Genomic DNA, 19,837 nt, shown 5'->3' on the forward strand with positions numbered 1-19,837 from the left:
ATATCTGAGGTAATCTGCTCCTCCTTTTGCCTCTCAAATTAAAAATCCTCATCATTTCCATTTACAGAAGCAGACACAAACTCATGACTCCACTCAGTATTTCCACAAAACTCAGCCCATTCATTATTTAGATTAAGGCACCAGCTCTCCAATCTGTCTCCCCAGTGCAAAGCCCAGAGTCAAGGATGTCCTGATGCTTCCTACTGAGAATTCATATAAAGAACCTCTAGGAACTGAGTAAGAACCTTCTAGGGCAGATGGGCCTAACAATCTCAAGGTTTAACATACTGACTTTTTTATTCTGTGACTCCTTTTTCCAGTGTGATCCATCTGATTTGAAATTGTCAGCATATAGCAAAATAATGACAATCAAGCTGAGCAAGACAAACACTGTTCCATTATCTGTATTAACCATTTTTAAAACGTGTGTATAACTATAGAAACTGTGTAATACCTAAACGGGATTTTGGTTATCAACTGTACATCAGTAATGGTTATGTTAAAAATGTGCACGGTCACAAATATTCATTACAGGGAGAGTATTACCCCTTTGGAGAAATGGGTTCTTTCACCTCCTGAGGTGAGTAAAAAAATGGCAGCAGTGACACCAACACCTACTGGTCTTGCTCTTTGCATTCAGTATCTCACAGAAATGAAAAGACTTTCACAAAGGTGTGTCTTCATTTTTGTTTTAGGATATATGGCCACAGCATTAAGAGGATGATACCGTCTAACCTCTGGCTTTGGATCAGGCTGTTATGAAAGCAAAACCTTCAGATCTATGTGGCATATCCATGGCAAGTACTGGCAAGGAAAAGAAATAGGAGGTCTTTCTGAAATGTGAAAGGGAGACAACTTTTTGCCACCTTTGCTGAACATGAATTCTTCCTATTTTCAAGTCCCTCATCCTACCCTGCCAGTGCTTCTTTTTAACTCAAAGCATATATAAATCTCTGTCTACAGAATGAAAACAGCTTGACAAGTTATATTATAATTGAAAGAAAAAAAAACACTACAACACTCAGAATCCTGGTATCAGCTGAAATAGATATAGAGCTATAACAATTTCATCTTATTCACGCACATAAAAGTTGAATTAATGTCAGTGGTATGTATGAAGGGTAGGGAATATATACTACTGACTATGCTTGTCAATCACAACCAACAGCATCTTTGCTGGTAGACTTATGAAAAGATTTAATTGTGTAACCATTGCTTCTTGAACTAGATTTACTAAAAGATTTTAAAATGGCACCTGTCGAAAAAATTCTTCCATCAGGGCCATGGTCCACCGGTAGTGCAGTTCCCAGGATTTTGCTGGATGGCTTATGTCTGCTGCATGTAGAATCAAAGACATGGCTTTGGCTTTGTCTACCCTGTTAATTCAAGGACATGCTCCAATTATCTCAAAACAAAAGCAACTATTTAAATTCTTTTCTTGTACATTGTCTTATTGAAAGACTATAGATAATGAACAAAATGGAAAATAACCTACCCCTCTGTCTGCTGTAGAGTATGTCGCATTGTTTTAATTTGTTGAAAATGACCCGACATATCTGTAGACAAGACCATCTCAATGACCAAGCTACGCAACTCCCTAAGAATAATTAAAAGGAAAATGACTGATTACAATTCATGTATTCTATGTATGGTACATTTGTTTAAGCAGTACTTGTTAATTTAGAACTTTCTAAACAACATCACAGGTTTTATTACATTTTAAGAAGTGTTTAAATAAATTATTAACAACTTGAATGTTGTATCCTAAAGGGATTCTGTGAAAGCAGTGTACTTCAGAAAATGCACTCTGCAATCATTATTTCAGAGTCATACTGTTTTGTAATTCCTCTTCTCTAGTGTATAAGCTAAAATTACATGCAGTCCTGTCACCCATTATAAGTCTTTCCTTATTTTTTTCAGCAGTAGACTACTCAAAAAAACAGTTGGTCTCTGGGCTTACCACCACACAAGAGGATATATGTGTGTCTTTCATTATTGCCTTCACATTGGTGCAGAGCAGGCATAACACTAAACCTAGGAAGAAGGCTGTGGAAACACTAGGAAGAGCAAGACGTACTACATCTGAAACAGTATCAACATTATAGCAATATATGAACATTATGACAAACTACCCTTCATCTCAAAAATACCTTATTGCCTATTTCATGAATCAGAACAAGTTTGGGATTTACTATTTATCTGTATCTTGGTATTGTGGTCAGAGATGTTGGCTTGTACATCAGCTTTCTATTAAATGAATATGAAAATAGTAAACCATGAATCATGTAAGAGAGTGTATTAATTCTGATTGTATATGAAAGTATATTAATTTTGTCAACAATAAATACTGATTTGGAAAATTCTGTTTCTTTGATGTAGAAGGATTGTACATAGACCCTGTAGGAGTCTGCTGAGTCTTTATTTACATACTTTTTAAATGGCCTAGGAGGATTTATGTGCAAGTGTTGCTTCTATGTGTATCAGGGACAATTCACCACATTAAATCTTTGATTATGTAGCATATATCTTCACGAGCACACCTCTAGTCTTAAGGATGTCCAAGTATCAGTTACAACAGTAGAATCCTACTTTAGTCATTCTCACTGATCTTTCTTATTGTATTCCTATCTGTGATTTACTTAATAATGCAGTTTTTTCAAAGGACTATGTTTTAAAGAGGTAAATTGCAATTTTCTTTAGGGCTGTTAGAATAGTTTGTTATAAAAACTATCAAGACTGGTTTTGAGCCAAATTAATTGCATATTTAAACTGATACTCCTTATTGATTTTTGTGTATTTATTCCTGATTTGTTTAGATGTAACTGGATAAAGACTCAATCCTCTCACTTCTACTAAATAATATGCAGCCATACTAACTTGTGTTTAGAAAATGCCTTACCTTATCTGACCTCATAATAAGATACTAATTAATTTGCATCCCAACTGTTCCTCCTCCACATTGCTTTGAAACTGCACCCTTCAAACACAGCCAAATCCATTAAAAAAACCAACCAAACAAACCCCAACAGCTAACACTGCATGAAACCTGAGGGCTCTGCATTGTTAAACCCTGTTGTTTGTAAGACTGAAATAATTATCACTTCCCCTTTCTATGGGAGATTTTCCTAGGAACTTTCCATGTCTGAACTTCTAAGAGTAATCAGAAATAAGCTCACCCCTACTACACAAGACGCACAGAGAAGCAAAATGTTGCTTTCAGTTTACTCACGCTGTCATGGCAGCAGGCAAACCCTAATTCTTACCTCCATCACCTGAATAAAGATCAAACAACATAGCACAACCCTCCTCACACACTTCTGAAGATTTCAGGCCACTAAAAAGCTGCTGAACAGCAAAGGAGAGGCTCTCCGCCTACAGTCTGCAGTTGTTTCCTGCCTGCGCTCCCATCCATCATCAACAGAGGGATGGAAAATTGAGAACTGACAGGGAAACATTTAATAAAGGTCTACTAGAGCTATGAATGCTCAGTCTGCTACCATTGCACAGAAGATTACTCTTGGACTTAAACCATTCCCAAATCATTTCCCAGGGAAAAAATATCATCTCAACTTCCGTATTGAAGGAGACCTCAGTCAATCTCACAGGTAACTGCTGGACAGAAATCTCTGCCCACTTCATTAAGCAGTCCACAGCTACAGGCATCGGGATAATACAGTTAGCATTGCTCATGCTACCATGGCAAAAAGATACGTAGGTGTTGTCATCTTTAGTTCTATGACGGGAAGTGGTAACAGCATTCATGTACAGTGCATAGTGGATTTTTGGGGCCCACAATTGGAAGATTACTGGGTTTGAGTATACAATGTCCATTTTTCTTAAGTAAACTGTCATGTCATGTGCTGTCATCCTTTCTTAACCCTCCTATATCCTTATGTCCTACGGATTGGATACAGTAAAAAAATAGATGCAAGGTGCTGTGAAAAGATGACATGAATAATGCTATGTTAATGTAATAAACATGTAATAAACAAGAGACAAAGAGTGGCACATGAATTTCTCGGAAAAGTAGTTAACCAATAAACAGAAACCAGCTTTACCTGGATTTGTCCATGACAAAGACATTTAGTCAGCTGGAAACTAATGAAAAAATGCAGGAACAGGCTAAGATGAGCAAAAGCAAGTTGGGAACTGAAGACATAAGGTTCATCTTGCAAGTTATAGCAATCCTGCTTTCCTCAGACAGAAGACTCCCACGTGAATTTGTGAAAGAAGAGCTGTTCGTTATGCATTGTATATAATGCATACTGTTTTGTTAGTCTTTTTTATATAATCAGACAATATATCATTGTATGTCTTACGACTGGAATGGTTTGACACATTAACACTGCCTGACCACCTATGACTGTTGATGTAACACATGGGGTGCTAGAACACTAGAAGCCTGGTAAAGCAGAAGAGAAAGGGGAACAGAAAGGCATCTCTCTTTAGTTATTTAGGGGCACTAAGTGAGAGAAACAAGACAATATGAAAGACTGGAATATATTTTCAGAGTTGAGAAAAGAGTGAGAAATGACTATGAATGTCACATGCATTATCCACAAAGGACATCCTCATCAGAATGCTGGCATTCTGCTCAGACCCAAACCCTATGTTTTAAACTTAATTGAAGCTGACAGTTTATTAGTGCATTTATCTTCTTAATGTTAAAATGTAGGAAAGAAAATGTAATACTATAAAGTCATTCTCAGTTATTTTGCTTCATCTTGCTGAAATAATTAGCAGAATCACAGTTTAAATAGGCAGCGGTGTTAAATTTTTTAAAAATGAAATTGCTGCAATTCAAGAAAACAGATCTGACAGTAGTCAAGAAATTAATCAGTGCCAGGAAGTACATTAAAAAGTTTAACAAATTATCATTTCAATTTACTGCCAATCTGATTCAGTGCAAACTTCCAAACTGTTAGTCTAACATTATGAATTTCAGTATAGATCCAAGAAGTTCGCTCTAGTAATAACTAGAAAATTGAAAAGCTTCTTTTAAGTGGCTAACAGATCTGTCATTGCACCAATGAACAATGGTATCTGATGACAGGGTAACGGGAATTTTTGGATATCAGAAACGAATACCAGGAAACCATCATTTCCACGACTGACCCTCTAAATTAAAGTATCAGACTTCAACAGGTTGTGCAGGTTCTCAGGTTGGCGCTTTGGAATTTACTGGTTTATTTGAAAGTACAGACTGTAATTGCCTAGCTAAGTGACAAAACGTGGAACTGAGTGTCCTAGTTTAGTTGCTTGAGCTTATTAGCCAGTTTATACATCTCTTCTAAGTTGTACTGAATAGCCCCAACAAGAGACCATAAATTCCACTTTCCCTGGTTGTCAAATCCCACCAATGTCAAATTGGCTGCATAATAGTGGACTGGATCTGTGCAGCCACTCTAAACAAACAACATTTGCAAAACTAAAATAAGATCCTCCAGGAAATCCTAATTGGTTTACAGTGAGAGGAGGTTGAAAAGCAAGTGCAAACACACCCAGTGTGTGATTGAGCAACTTCTGAATGAATGTGGTAGTTTATCACAGGTTAAAAACCAAGGAGAAATTAAATGCAACAGAAGCTAGTGCAAAGGGTCCATAACTGGACTGGAAAAAGAACTGTGGAAAGACCAGACTGAGCAATCTATGCAGAGAAGAGTGTGCTTCAGAAATGTAAAATCACATTCCTCCCTTATTCTGTTGCAGTCCACCAGAGCAATACGTATAAACATCACACACCTGGAAACCATAGGGTTCTCCTTCCTTTGGCAAATATTGTCTTTCACAGGAGTTTCCATCCTATCACCCTCTTCCGCAGTGACATAACAAAAGAATACCACTGGGATGCACTGCACTAGCTGGCAGCCAGATTTCTGGCAGCTGAAGCAACTGCATGTTGCTGCAGGGATACCCAAACTATACTCATTTATGGTAGTCTCCAGTGATGAAGGAGCCAGGACTGGGGAGGCACATGAGTGTCTTCAAGCCATCCTGGGTCCAGCCCTGAACTGAAATTCAACTGAAGAAGATCTGCCCCTTTCTACCCGAAAGAATTCTCTGGTAGGACACAATATGAAACAACACTACTTCTAAAAAACATACTCAAGACAACAAGTCTGAAGATTTGAAAATCATTACGTCTCTACAATGATGGTTTTAAAAGACAGAATAACAGCCTCTGATGGCTGTCTACTGGCACAATCACTTTGTCCATACTCAGTAGGTAGAACAAGCAAAAATAGGGTCACAGAGAGCTATCAGCCCCAAAACAATCAGGCCTAAAATAGTTCCAAGTAGAGCAAGGCCGGCTCATGTTGGCAATGAAAATCTAGGTGTATATGACAATTATTGCTGAAATTTACAATTTATTTCCAGAGATCTTTCTCTAGAACTAAATTTACAACACAAACTTTATGACAACTAAATCCAATTAGTCACCTCTGAGAAGAAATCTTTTATGAGAACGAAAAATTGTATGCTTCCTCTCTCACTTTGTATTAAATAAAAAATTAAAAATACTTTAATATTAAGTGGTTTGGAGTAGCTACAGAAAAATAATGAATTGAAAACCAGAAGGGTCAGCAGATTTACATTCAATAAACGCTTTATTTAGGGGTGTTCTGATCATGTAGATAAGTAAAATCATGTAAATCTACCATGTAAAACAGTCTGTCTGTAAATATACACCACACCAGAATTTGATCTGACATTCACATATTCCTTGATAAGAGTATAGTTTTGTGAAAATACAAATAAAGCAGAGTATAGCTTTGTTATTCATGTTGGCATCGTTCATAATGGAGACTTGGCTGGAAGCAGAATATCTCTCTCTGACTTCACAGACCACCTATTTAAAAGTTATTTTTAGGATCTCTGAATGATAGCTATGTTTCCAGAAACACACAGAAGACTCATATTTTAAGTGCTATATGTAGCGATCAAAGATATACACAGATGACATGTCCTTTTTGCTAATGGAGAAAGTGTCATCTCTAACACTTGTTCATTTTGATCTTACAGGTCTTAGTATTTGTGACATATCAATTATGATCCTGATTCTTTCAGCCAGTCAGATTTTCTTCAGGAATTACAAGCTGGCAGCAGAGTGTGACTCTGCACCAAGGCTTTAACCCACTGTTAGGCAAAGGTGACCTAGCTCAAGAAGGGCAGCACTGTGGTTGTCCAACACTGTGCCTTGTAAATGCACAACCTCACTTGGAAAATTATATGGAGTCTCCCAAACAGTACCTCTTTACACCATAGCAGCCTTCCCTAAGCTCTAAATATCCATTACTCCTTCCAGTGCCAAAGCTTCTTCCTGTAATTTGAACTCTTAAAATAGACCCCACAGGGAAGGTTTGGTGCTTTTTATTATTTTTAAATACTGGAATTAAGTTTGAATGCCACAGTAGGTCTTACCTCCAGTCATCTTTGGTTAAATTTGCCAGGATGTTCATCTCTTCTTCTTGCATGAGTCTATAAGCAGCACTTACATGATGATTTTCAAGAACAGAACGGTCATTGTACAGTATTGCAACATCTGACCTAGTGTTAAAAAAAAGGCAGTATTTGCAATAGCATCCCAATCATGGCACTGGGGAAGGTAGGACTGTGTATTCTCTATGAGAACTATTGACTATGTTCATCAAACTATGTTTATTTGTTCCTATTGTATCAAATACTGATAAAGTTTCCATCCTAAATGCATAAAAAATTATCATTATACCATTGTATATACCGTTTGTGGGAAAGTCATATTTTTAAATGTGTGATGTTTTATTTATATAACTGTAACAAAAATCTGTAAGGAGATCTTTGAGCTTCTTGACTGTAGGTAGGATCGTAAAGCAACAGAAATGTTCTAATTAAGCTACTCAAGTACTCTTTGGCAATACAACCATTTAAAATGCAATGCATTCACCAACAAAGGGGGCTCCACACATAGCATGGATATTAAGAAGTTACTACCCCTGTTCTGAGAGTTGTGCTTTGGCCCATGTCACTCATAATCAGAAGGAGCCGTAAATAATAAAATATTAAAAAACTTCAATTTCATATGTTTTAAACGGATGCCATCTTTTGTCAGAAAAACAGCCAAACCTTGAGCCTCATAACAATGGAATGGAAGAGATGCTAAGCTGAAATTTGATTGCATTCAAGTGCTTCCTAAAGCCAGACTCACCCTAACGTTAGCACCCTCAAAAGTATCCTTTCTCTCTTAATTAAAGACTAACCTACAATACCAAAATTACATATAGATTTTGATGCTGTATGGATTTATCATACTTAGCTTCAGACCTCATTAATTCTTGGGGAATTTGTTTCCCCAAGACCTGATCTGCACTTGCTAAGCAACCTTGGGTCTCGCCTCTCTGCTACACTTCTGTCTTCATAAAACTATTCCTGAGTATTTCAATCTGGTCAACTGAAAAGTCTGTACTAGAAGAAAGGTGTACAGTGCAGTTACTATGATATTAATAAGGTAAATTCAACCTCTTGTTCTGTTGAGCAATAGTATATATTCAGTGTAACCACATGTACGGTATGGTACCGAGGAATCTAAAAAATGAAAAGACGATTGGAAACTTTATTTAGAGGGAACAAACCATAACCTACCTAAATAATGAATATGTTTACATCCATAATCCTACTAAAATCATGGGAAAATCTGTGATTTGCCAATCACATAAGTTTAACGAAGCACACTTTGATCCACATAGCTGCTTATGGCTAGTTTGAAACAGTGCTAAGAATTGCTATGACTATGACAGCCATTTCATCAGCTTTTCTCAGGCAAAGGAAGCCTGGAATCATGGCCCTGGGATGCCACATCAGGGCCAAGTTCTACTAGGAGGGAAGAATGAGCCCCATCACAAAACAAATACCTGTTTGCAAGTATGCCCAAGAAAAATTCGAAGGCTAACAGCTTAATTAATTTTCCACTTTTGCAATACTTCAGAGCAAAATATTAAGGACAAAAATAGAAAAGTAATATAAACTTGGAACTACAAACTGAAGTTTATTTTTAGCCAGACTATGCTGAGGGAGAAAAGAATTATGTCTTTATTTCAGCTGCAGATCTAGAATTTGTTCATTATTGATGAGCACATCTCAGGGCACAAGTTTATTACAGATTTAATTTAAATGTAACCATTGGGTGCTTGATCTGTATAGGTGAGTGTGAGGATGCTTCTGTTCAAAGTAGTAGTATTTCTAGCACGCAGCTGCTTTGTTAGAATATGTCAGTGCTTTGCTGAAAATTTTTTTTCAAGAGCAGGTAAAGCAGACTCCTCAACTGAGGATGCTAAAACCAAAGTATAGCCTAGTATGAGAGAACAGGAAGATGCTTCATACTTGGTTAAGTATCAGGTGTACTATTTATCACCCAGTAATGGATTGGTCAGTGATTTTCCTTTGATAAGCTGAAAATATTTTAAGGGAAAGAGTTATATGCTGCTGTTTTGGACCAGAGGCTAGGATGACATGCTGCGCCTGCGTAAGAATACAGTTAGCCTGACTTTCAAACTGGATTTCTTTCTAGATTTCTTTTTCATAACTACTGCAGATGCTGTCGAAACATGCTAGGAGAGGACTCATGATGGGTATTTCTAAAGCTGTACTTGAAGGTTTCCCCCTCTGTACTAGGACCCTGTAAGTTTAATACACAACTTGAAACAAAATGTAGCACCTGAAGTAAGTGCAGATACATTGCTGAAAACAAAGTGGTATTTTTCTGGGGACGCTGTTGAAGAAATTTTTGAGTCAAAAGTATCAGAACTTAAGCGAGCAAATAGAGGGGTGAGGGGTTTTCAAGTCCATGTTCTGAATCTTTTTTGAAATCTCTCTTGATATATCAACTCCAAAATACAATGATTTCAAACACTATGGAGCTAACTCATTACTTTTCCACACTGTCTTTGTTCATGTGAGCAGTCCCATTAACTGTACAGAGGTCAAGGAAGCAATTTGTAAAATCAGGAATGAGCTGGCTACTTCCTGTCTGTATCAGTAAAACATATGAAACAGTTCAGACCAATGAACAGCAAACTCCAGGTATGACACTTAAGAAACCACTTCACTTACCTTGTCTGAATATGAAAATTGTTTGTGGTCCCAGTATGTTCATAATCATGGACGGCAGCTGCAAAGATCATTGCTAAAATTTCCAGTTCTGTGAGCCAGTGCTGGTAAATGAAAACCAAATCTTAGTCATATTTTCTATAATAGCCTAACTCAGATTAAATACTACAGTACTGGAAATGTTTTCCATCACGTTCAACTTAACCAAACTTTATTCTTGTCTTATTCCAGGTAACTGTATATCCATAACACTTCAGTATTATACAGTAAAATAACTCCTTGTACTTATTATGATTTCTCTAAGGCCAAGTTAACGTCCTTATGGTCACTAGCAAAGTCAATATTCGCAGCCAAAAATATAAGAAGTTATTAAGACAATTACATGGTATACTTTGGAGCTGTTTTGAGTAGGAAGTATCTAATCTGCTAGCCCATACATGGCACTTGTCAAATTATGGTATATTCATCTAAAAGCTTGATATGAAGTTAAGGTTATAGTTTGTCTTTTAGTGAACAATATATAGAGTTCACAATAAATTCTAGGTACAACATCAGCATTAACTATAGTTTACCAGTGTACATAGCACTAAAATTAGGCACATGGGAGATTTTTCTGTTCTCAATTTTGTCATACTTTGTACTAATGCAAAAAAAGGGTGCATAAGGCTAGTATACAGTTACACTGAACAAAAGGTAATACAGGTCATGTGTACAAAATAATGCAGACCCTAGAGTTTTGTGCACTTTTATACCTCTTACTAACTGAGGCAGTTCTGTATCGCTCAGTTTGTAAAATAAGCTCTGTTATTTTATCTTTCAAGTCCTATTTCTTGAATGATAAACCACCCTTGAGGAGAAAATTTACTCCATCTAAAAACGAAGGCAGAAAAATCATGTGATAATTAACCCCCGCAGTCATAGGAGTGATTAAGTCAAATGCCAGTCAAGCATTTCCACACGTATTTCAGATTTTTTTAGTGTAAAAGTAAGCTTGTGTACTAAAGGATGGAAGAATGATCTCATCTTTATGCACCCATATATGCACGTACATGCATATGAATGCATATAAGATGTATAAACTGCCAGAAGTAGTAAAAGCTGCCAGTAGTAGTACTTCTTTCAAAGAAGAAGAAAGGGAACGGTCAAGATTCATAAGTAATGTGAGAATAATGAAATAGGTCATTCAGCGACAAAATAAGACTGCTGAGGAACAACAAGTACTGGCTGTTGGTGAAGCAGTATAGATCAAAAAAGGTCACAGCAGAGGAATGAGAATGTACTGTAAGCAGTTCTAAAAATGGAAACGATGACCTTCATCGTATTGTGTGTCACAAGAAACCAGGCCATGACCAGTCCTGGCTTTCACAATGTTTTCAACATACCAAATAGAATAGAAACCCAGAAATTGTTAGTAACTAAAGCTAAACATAAACTTTTTCTTTAAGACGCCTTCTCAAAGATCAGCTTTTTTTAGTAACCAAAATAGTTGCTAGACAATGCATTTATAAGTAGAAGAGAATTCCTTACAAACAATATCTATGGGCTATGCAGAAGCTTCATACAGTACTATATGAGAACAAGCGTTCTAGAGACTGTAGCTGTACAGTCAAAATTCAGATCAGTATTCAGATAGAGAATCAGAGAACTCCTTTAGCTAAAGGATTTCTAAGGAAGTAGGAGAAAGCTCTTAGAGAGACGGTTAACAAGCATTTTTCTCAAAGGGAGAGGGAGAAGCAGGTATCTGGAGGTCTGCAAGACTGTGAAGAGCTGGAACCTGCTTCCCTCCTGGAAGATACTATGTCATGCAGGTGTAACACCTATTGGAAAAGATCTCTTGTGTTGAGAGATGTGTTCCAGTATTACAAATTGCTTATAAGTAAATAGATTCATTTCAACTTTTCCTGAGCTCTAGTTCAAACTATTTTTTTAAACAATGATGGATTAAAAAATGAGTAAGAAAGGGAGTCTCACAATGCACTTATTGACAGTAAAGACATTTTTTCCTTTAGCTCGAGCAATACAGGTACGTGGGAGGAGAAAAGGGATGGTGGGAACATGATCGATGACTCAAAAGTTCCTTACAAGATGTATTCCCTGGGACTTGGATTCTTAAATCTTTATAAAGACAAAGACTTCATAAATGCAAGCTTGAGTTGTATATTTCAGTCATATCATCTGGGATTTAATCTCTTGGGAAGGTTAATGGATTGTGTGCCATCTGTGATATCTAACTTTCTAACACATTGATCTGAGGTGGCTGTTTCTTAAGATAGACAGTAACTTTTGGAAAATACAATATTCATTTTATTTCTTTAGCTGCAACTCTGAATATGTGTTATTCCTCACAGGAATCTCTCTAAAGGCTTGTGGAGAACCATAAACTCTGACCAGCCTTTTTTTTTTTTTTTTTTTTTTTTTGGCAAATGCTGAAATATGGCTGTTTTCCAGATGCCTATAAAAGATACAAAATGTATGACCTCAACAACAGGAACCATGAAAAGGGTTTTCTAAAATCCAGCTTTTTGAAACATTTGCCTCAGTATGTCTTTCCGAAGTGAACAAGGAAGACAGCAATTCTTTGCAAGATTTGGGAGTCAGTATCAGTTCTTTAAGATACAATGAAAGAACTTTCAATTGCATGCCAATCTGCGAAAGCCACACAGGAATTTGATATAGAATTGCATCAAACTGACTCCAGTCCAGGCACTGGTTAGAAGATACAGCAGAGTTAAAAGAGGCATTACAATGGACATACTCTGAAAACTACTTAGCTTGAGAACCAAACTTCAAATTGTTATTGAGTAGGGTTCTGTAGGGTTAAACAGGCAACAGGAGAAAAATCCAACAAGTTTAACAGAACATTTGCATGATACTGATGCATTCTCAAACTGAAAATGACATTTGGGACAGAAGTACTTTGCAAGATGCAAAATCACTAGGCCCTCTTTCAGACACTGATTTCTATAAATATTCCTTCTGCCTGGCAAGCTACATCTGTTTGAAGGCACTCTTGACTAAGTGTTGTCCTAGTTAGATATCTTTCCAAGAACCTTCCAATATCATAATTCAACAATTCAAATGTGAATATTTAAAATCTGGCCTAATTTTATAGGAATATTTTGTAGCAGCGCTGCAACATTAATGAGGTTTTACAGAAAAGCAACTGCAGTAAAGTCTAAGCTCTTCTGAAAATAGTTGTCCAAATCACATCAAAGCGCAGTTACAAGGTTAAGATGCTAACATTGTAAAACTTGAACTGGAGAGGCCTTTCTCATTATCGTGTGCACCTGGTGGAATAGCAGATATTCAAATATGAAACAGGTTCCTTCATTCAGTGTTCAGAGATAGACAAAGTGTGTTGCAAAGTTGTTCAGTCAATGGCTAAACATCCCAAATTGACTAGGATATCTCTGGAAGTTGGAACCTTGTCCTGGCATCACAAAGACAATCTGGATGCTCTTGTCTTTTTTGAAAAGTGGAGGGGCACAGTTACAATGGGCCAAAGGGATGTTTATAATGTATAATACAACAAAGGGATTTTCCTCCCTGTTAAGTCCCTGATCCAGGTGTATACCTGCAACAAAGACATGTCTCACATCACTTAATGTAGGATATGAACCATCATCTAATCTCTTCAAGCTTTTTCATTTATTAAAATATTATTTTGGTAGGTGAACATCATACACAACAACTTTGGTTTGGACTCGTCTTGGCAAGAGCTGTCTAGTCTATGCTTCAGTCTGATATGGAAGCCCTTTCCCAAGAAAACATCTCATTGTGAAAAGGAATCTTAGCTGGTGAAGACTCTGCAAGTAGTACTTGTGTTAAAAATGTAGCTTTAAAAACTTGATATTTAGAAGCAAATGCCTTCCTTCAAAGAGTAGAACCTAACCCTGTAATGCCTAGGGACTTGTTCTTGCCTCCACTGAAGCCAAAGGCAAAGCTTTCAGTGAGAAAAAGCTTAACATAAGTGAATGACTGTCATTTATTCTGTATATGTTGGAGCACAAACATCTAGAGTCAGCCCTAAAATTTTCCTTTCCAAAAGTCTTATGGAATTGTTTCACGGCTCTGCAAACAGTAATCAGACAGTATCACTTCCCACCTTTTTTTTTTTTTTGAAACAAGTGCATTCATAGTGAAGACAAATCATCAAAAGGCCATTGACAGAGATGTCTGTTTTCTTTCAGTCAGTATTTACTTTTGTCTAGCAAGCTGATAGTGAGGAGACTCCCACTGATGGTATTAAATCTAAGATAAGTGTTTACAGTAAAAATGCTTGCACAGACTTACTTCAGTTCCCAAAGCAAATACTAAAAAACTATTAGCATATTGCAATAGTGCAAGGCAGATGCAATCTCCTGCCTACTACAGGCACATACAGTATTCAAGAGCAGTCCTAAACAAGGTTATGAACTAAAAGAAAAAGCAGCTGCAGAGTATTTGAGTAAGCCTGCACTGATTCAGTATATCTTTCAATGGCCAGGACCTCAGCAGATACTAAAGCATCCTTGCCTGATCACACCTCCCAGGCTCTGATGTGGAAGTGAAAAAATCTCACCTGCCCACTCCTGCAAATATATCTCTTTTAGTATGATATATAATACCTTAGCACAGGCAATGAAAAGCGAAAAGGATTTAAGAAGGATTTTTTTCTCCTTTTTTCCTCTGCATCAGTAGAGTTCCTGCCTGGAAGAACTGTTAAAATGACATAAAGTTCACAGCCTGAATGATAGCTTGGAATCTATCTCTGCACAATTTTCAAGGGAGCTTTTTCCTTAAGAGAAGACACACATACACATTTATCCAAAACAGCAAAGTCTGAGAAAAGAAGTAAATTGAACATTGCAGTATTTCTTACCATGATACCAGTATGAATCATTATGTAATGCACAGTTTGAGTAACGTCAGCTGCATGGATCAAATTGTGATATGGATTTTTGTATTTGCTGTAACCAACTTCAAGAGCTTCAGCAAATGAAATAAGATTGGGAACAGGGATCTGAGGGAAAGCAAAAATTAAAATAAATGGGTTTTTTCCTGCAACAGTTGCAAAGTTAATCATGCAATAAATAAACCACAATTAAATATACCATAGAATTTAGTTAAAAAACAACAAAAGAAAAATTTAAAATGTAAATGTCTAATATCTTACATGCATCAGGGAGTCTTCACCCAATTCTTGTAGATGTTATAATCCCTCTACATACATCATGCACAGCATGTGGTTAGTGTACAAGAGACTGCGGAGCTATCAACCAAATAGTTTTCAAGAGATGTATGTTTGTCTGTCTGTACCAGGAATGCACAGATTGCTCATATAATGAAGGCATGCCAGATAGGAGTCTAACAATAGGATTATCTCCTTTTCTTCACCAGTTTTACCTTGCCTGAGACAAGGCTTCCTTGTATCTGATGGTATGACTTCCCTTCCTCCTCTTCCTCCAGGCAATGTATGAAGTACAGGTACTATCTAGTCCCATTAATTTTCCCATTGTGCTGGTTTTGGCTGGGGTAGAGTTAATTTTCTTCATAGTAGTTGCTATGGGGCTACGTTTTGGATTTGTGCTGAAAACAGCATTGATAATACAGGGATGTTTTCGTTGCTGCTGAGCAGTGCTTACACAGCGCCAAGGCCTTTTCTGCTCCTCACCCCACCCCACCAGCGAGGAGGCTGGGGGTGCACAAGAAGTTGGGAGGCAACACAGCCGGGACAGCTGTCCCCAGCTGGCCAAAGGGATATTCCAGACCATATGACGTCATGCTCAGCAATAAAACTAGGGGGAATGTTGGCAGGTGGCAGGTCGGGGACTGGCTGGGCATCAGTCCATTCGTTGGTGGTGAGCAATTGTTTTCATTTGCATCACTTGTCTTTCCTGGGTTTTATTTATCTCTCTTTGCAATTTTCCTTTTCATTACAATTCATTATTATTATTGTTGTTGTTGTTGTTATGTTTCAGTTATTAAACTGTTCTTATCTCAACCTACGAGTTTTCTCAATTTTACCCTTCCAATTCTCTTCCCCCCATCCTGCTGGGGGGGACAGGAGCAAGCGAGAAGCTGTGTGGTGCTTAGTTGCCAGCTGGGGTTAAATCATGACACCCATATAATGAAATGACATTTTCCTTAAGACTTTTTTCTTTATTTAAAAGCCCTGCAAGCTGAACAGTGGGACTGAGAATGGGCTTAAGACCACTGAGCCAGTAACATTGTGTAGTTTATGACTGTGTTGTTAATGGTAGTCCTGGTGTGGTTCTGACTTCAAGCACCCACAGCTTGAAGGGAAAAGCTTGATGGGAAAAGCTGAGTCTGGGTTATTGGTTAACATTAAAATATTCAAACCAACTTCAGGGTGAGGCAGCCTTTTCAAAAGGAACATGGAGTTTTGCAGTGGAGAGATTTTGAAACTGTAATGAAACTTGCATTCATTACTATTATAATCATAAATTTGGCATTTTGATCCATTTTTTATCTCAGCCTTTCAAAGTTGGTTGCAAGTACTCCATATTGTACGGCAATGCCCTGAAAACACCATGGAAAAGCAGCCTTCTCTTTATATATTCCCCAGTTGGTTGGAGAGGAAGGTTCAGCTGAAACCCCTGCACAGTGGTGGGCAACATACTATGATTTAGACCATGAAAATAGTACTTAGGACTAACTACAGTTTTCTGCCTTATTAGGATTCTTTGTTCCATGAAGCTGGGACTCTAATTCAGTACTGCTGAGTAAATAGGCTGTATACATAATCTGTTTATGTAATGCTTACAACATTTCGCTGCTCACTAGCAACATGCCATCCCAAACTGTCTTGCATGGGTCTACATAGCTTTCAATTTTTTAGGTTGCAGAAAAATTTGCATGCTCTGGGTGAAGTTCCATTTGGTAGAACTATTGGCATATCACAATGTTCTATTTGCCATATTCTTTGAAATTCTGCACTGCAGTGTACAATAATAAACCATTTCAAACGTATCCTGGCTTTCTTGTAGTTTAAATTTGACATGCTTATTTTTGCATACATATTTTTATTTGTGGCTAGTTTCTGACCTTGAAACGGCTCAAAAGGTCATATCGGGTAAACAGCTCATACATCATAAATTTCAGACTGTGCTCTCCACTTGCTTCATTTAGGGCAAATACGTCAAAAGACCATTTATCAACATCCTGTAGATGAGGGGAAAAGAAAAAAAAAACATAAAATGTCCATCTTTTTAAGTAGGTTTCCAGTTAATCACTGGAAAAAATATTTTTGGGGGTTTTGAAGGGAAGGGGGAGAGTTTAGTGTTTTTTATTGTCCAACTCTTTCAAACTCCTACTGTAGAAAATACATTAATGACTATTTCAATATTAATGATGAAAATAGTTGTGCAAGTTATGAATAAAATACTTTTAACATGACCTTTGCAACTTTGTATGCTTTGACTCAAAGGCCTTAATCTTTCAGATTTAACTTCCTGCATACAAATTGTCTATAGAACCTTGTGGAGCTGATGTGAATACCCATCCTTTAAATAGGCTATCAGCAATGTCATTAACACTATAGCCATATAGCAATTTGAGAATAATATAACAGTGTCTGACTTTCAGGGGAAAAGGTGAGATACTACATTCTCAAGAAATACCATTTTTTAATTGCATACATAGCCATAGAAACTTTACTACTATAAAAGATCGCCTTTTGGGTGAACTAGAGTAATGCCTTAAATTCACAGCAAATACTGTACTTGTTCCATAAGCTGCAGCTTCTTTTGTTAGCTCTATCCCAACACTAATTCTGCTTTTTCTTTCCTAAAAAGGAAACAAATGCTGCTGAGACACTGATTACCATACCACTGGGAGCTGATAAAACCATGTCTCACGTTTCTATAAAAATTTCTATACAAATTTCATCCTATTGCTCTAATAACATCTAAATGAAATCACAATTAATCAGTGAAACAATAAACAGAATCATATGCTATTTTTTAATTTTTAACTATTAATTTCTCTGTTCTGTGTGCTCAGTTCTGTAGTACCAACTATGGCTAGGGTATGTTCAGTAGAAAAATATATTCATTTCACCCTAAAAGTCACCAAACCTAAGTACAAATATATTCAAATTACACAATGATTAAACTTATTTCACCTTAAATGTTACTATCACTTCTGCTGGGTAAGCCAAACCAACCATGCTAGAAGTTCTTCGGTACATCCTAAAAGAACAAATAAAATATTAAGGAATAGTACTCCTTTAAAACGTACTGGAACAATTTCTCTTTTTTTAATTCATCTTTCACTGTTTGTGAAATAACACTAAGCTATTTAAAGGTCTAATCCCAAAGACAACACAAATCTTTTTATGAACTTATGAGAAAAGCCTGTCTGCTCGTATATTACTCTTTTATGTTAGTGCAGTCTTTGGTATATTCTAGTGTAGAAGTTTCAAAGCCATGAAGTTCATTCCCAGAATTTTCCAAAGTCCAGGAGATTTCATTAAACATTTAGAGGTTTAACCTGGATTTCTGTATAGAAAAATAAAGTGATTGCAGAAATTGAAGCCAAAATTCTGGCTCAAAGATTTGCTTCACGTTCATCCCACCACGTAAGGGATCTTCAACAACAGACACTGTGGTTAAATGCAGTACTTTCTGTAATAAGAAAACAAAGCTCCCACCTTTCTACAAAAATCCCAGCCTGTACAGCATGCACAATGCTTCGGAATTTGGGCTTTTCTTCAGGTCTCCTCTTCACTATTCCCATTTCTCTTGTGAATGTAGAAGCTAACCAGTCGCGCACTTCCAGCGGGACCGAATCCGACTGGATGTCAGAGAGCTCATCCTCAGTGTCCAAAAGCTTCCTACAAAAAAATTAATACAAGGTAACCGAGAAGATGGCAGACTGAAGCAAAAGGAGTATGGACAGGTGAACAGCTAACAAAACTTAATTTTAACAGGAGCAGAGGTTGTCTGTAGAATTGATTCAGCACATCACTAAATGTCTTCTTTGGCAGACATACTGAGGCCACTGGGAAGCTGGACACAGCAGGTATCTTCCCTCTGTCCCACTGCTTATGTTCCAGAAGGTAAAAAGTACTCAAATGCAAGATATTCAAGAAAAGGCAAGAGAAGATTTTTCTACAAAGATGTCACAGCTATGGTGGATTGAAGTGAAATCAGTGAGTTATAAAATCCTGAGAAGACATCTAAAACAGTGGCTGACATGAACACCTATAGAAAGAGGGGTTGCTGCTATAACTGAGAACACGAGTGGTTCATCTCATAAGTCCTCCAAAATGGTACAAAAAATATTTTGACACTTACATGGAAAGTATATGATATTACATAGCAATGCTATGCTGAATGCATTTCAGTGAACACCCTGTACACATGCTCATCATGTTATTCCAGTGCAATAAAAGTATTAAAGAGAATTAATTCCTTCTGTGTGGAGATCTGTATTCCTATTGAAGGCAGGGTAACAAAATCATAGCAGTAAAGATATTGTACAAGACTGGATTGCAAGTCAGCTTTCGCAGTTCTTAGTTGTTCAAAAAGTTAGAAAAGTTATGTATACCTCTTGCAAAATAGAAAAAGTATAAAAAAGAAATGTCAACAGCACTGAATTGGAGGACATCAGTTTATTTAGAAGAAACATGTAACTAAAGATTCTCTTAAAACAGACTCAGCACTTCAATTAGATGCAGGAACTTCTTGCTGTTATTTGCCCATATCACTCAGTCTGCTGGCGTTTTCCAAGAACCAAATCCCTTATTTAG

At 37.1% G+C, this 19,837-nt stretch overlaps 1 protein-coding gene across 7 annotated transcripts in view; it reads right to left on the reverse strand.

Annotated features, from left to right (window-relative positions):
• The window catches only part of PDE1A (phosphodiesterase 1A), a 231,004-nt gene that overhangs the window by 29,595 nt on the left and 181,572 nt on the right, over positions 1–19,837 (reverse strand). For all 7 annotated transcript variants that reach the window (XM_009916410.2, XM_069781602.1, XM_069781604.1 and 4 more), the window contains 8 exons: positions 18,737–18,919; positions 18,209–18,275; positions 17,131–17,247; positions 14,945–15,085; positions 10,087–10,187; positions 7,423–7,548; positions 1,496–1,597; positions 1,256–1,376 (listed from right to left, as the gene is read on the reverse strand). In XM_009916410.2, coding sequence (XP_009914712.2) covers positions 1,256–1,376; positions 1,496–1,597; positions 7,423–7,548; positions 10,087–10,187; positions 14,945–15,085; positions 17,131–17,247; positions 18,209–18,275; positions 18,737–18,919 — 958 coding nt within the window. The remainder of the gene's footprint in view (positions 1–1,255; positions 1,377–1,495; positions 1,598–7,422; positions 7,549–10,086; positions 10,188–14,944; positions 15,086–17,130; positions 17,248–18,208; positions 18,276–18,736; positions 18,920–19,837) is intronic.

This window comes from Haliaeetus albicilla, chromosome 4 (assembly GCF_947461875.1).
Source record: "Haliaeetus albicilla chromosome 4, bHalAlb1.1, whole genome shotgun sequence".
Taxonomy (NCBI): Eukaryota; Metazoa; Chordata; class Aves; order Accipitriformes; family Accipitridae; genus Haliaeetus; species Haliaeetus albicilla.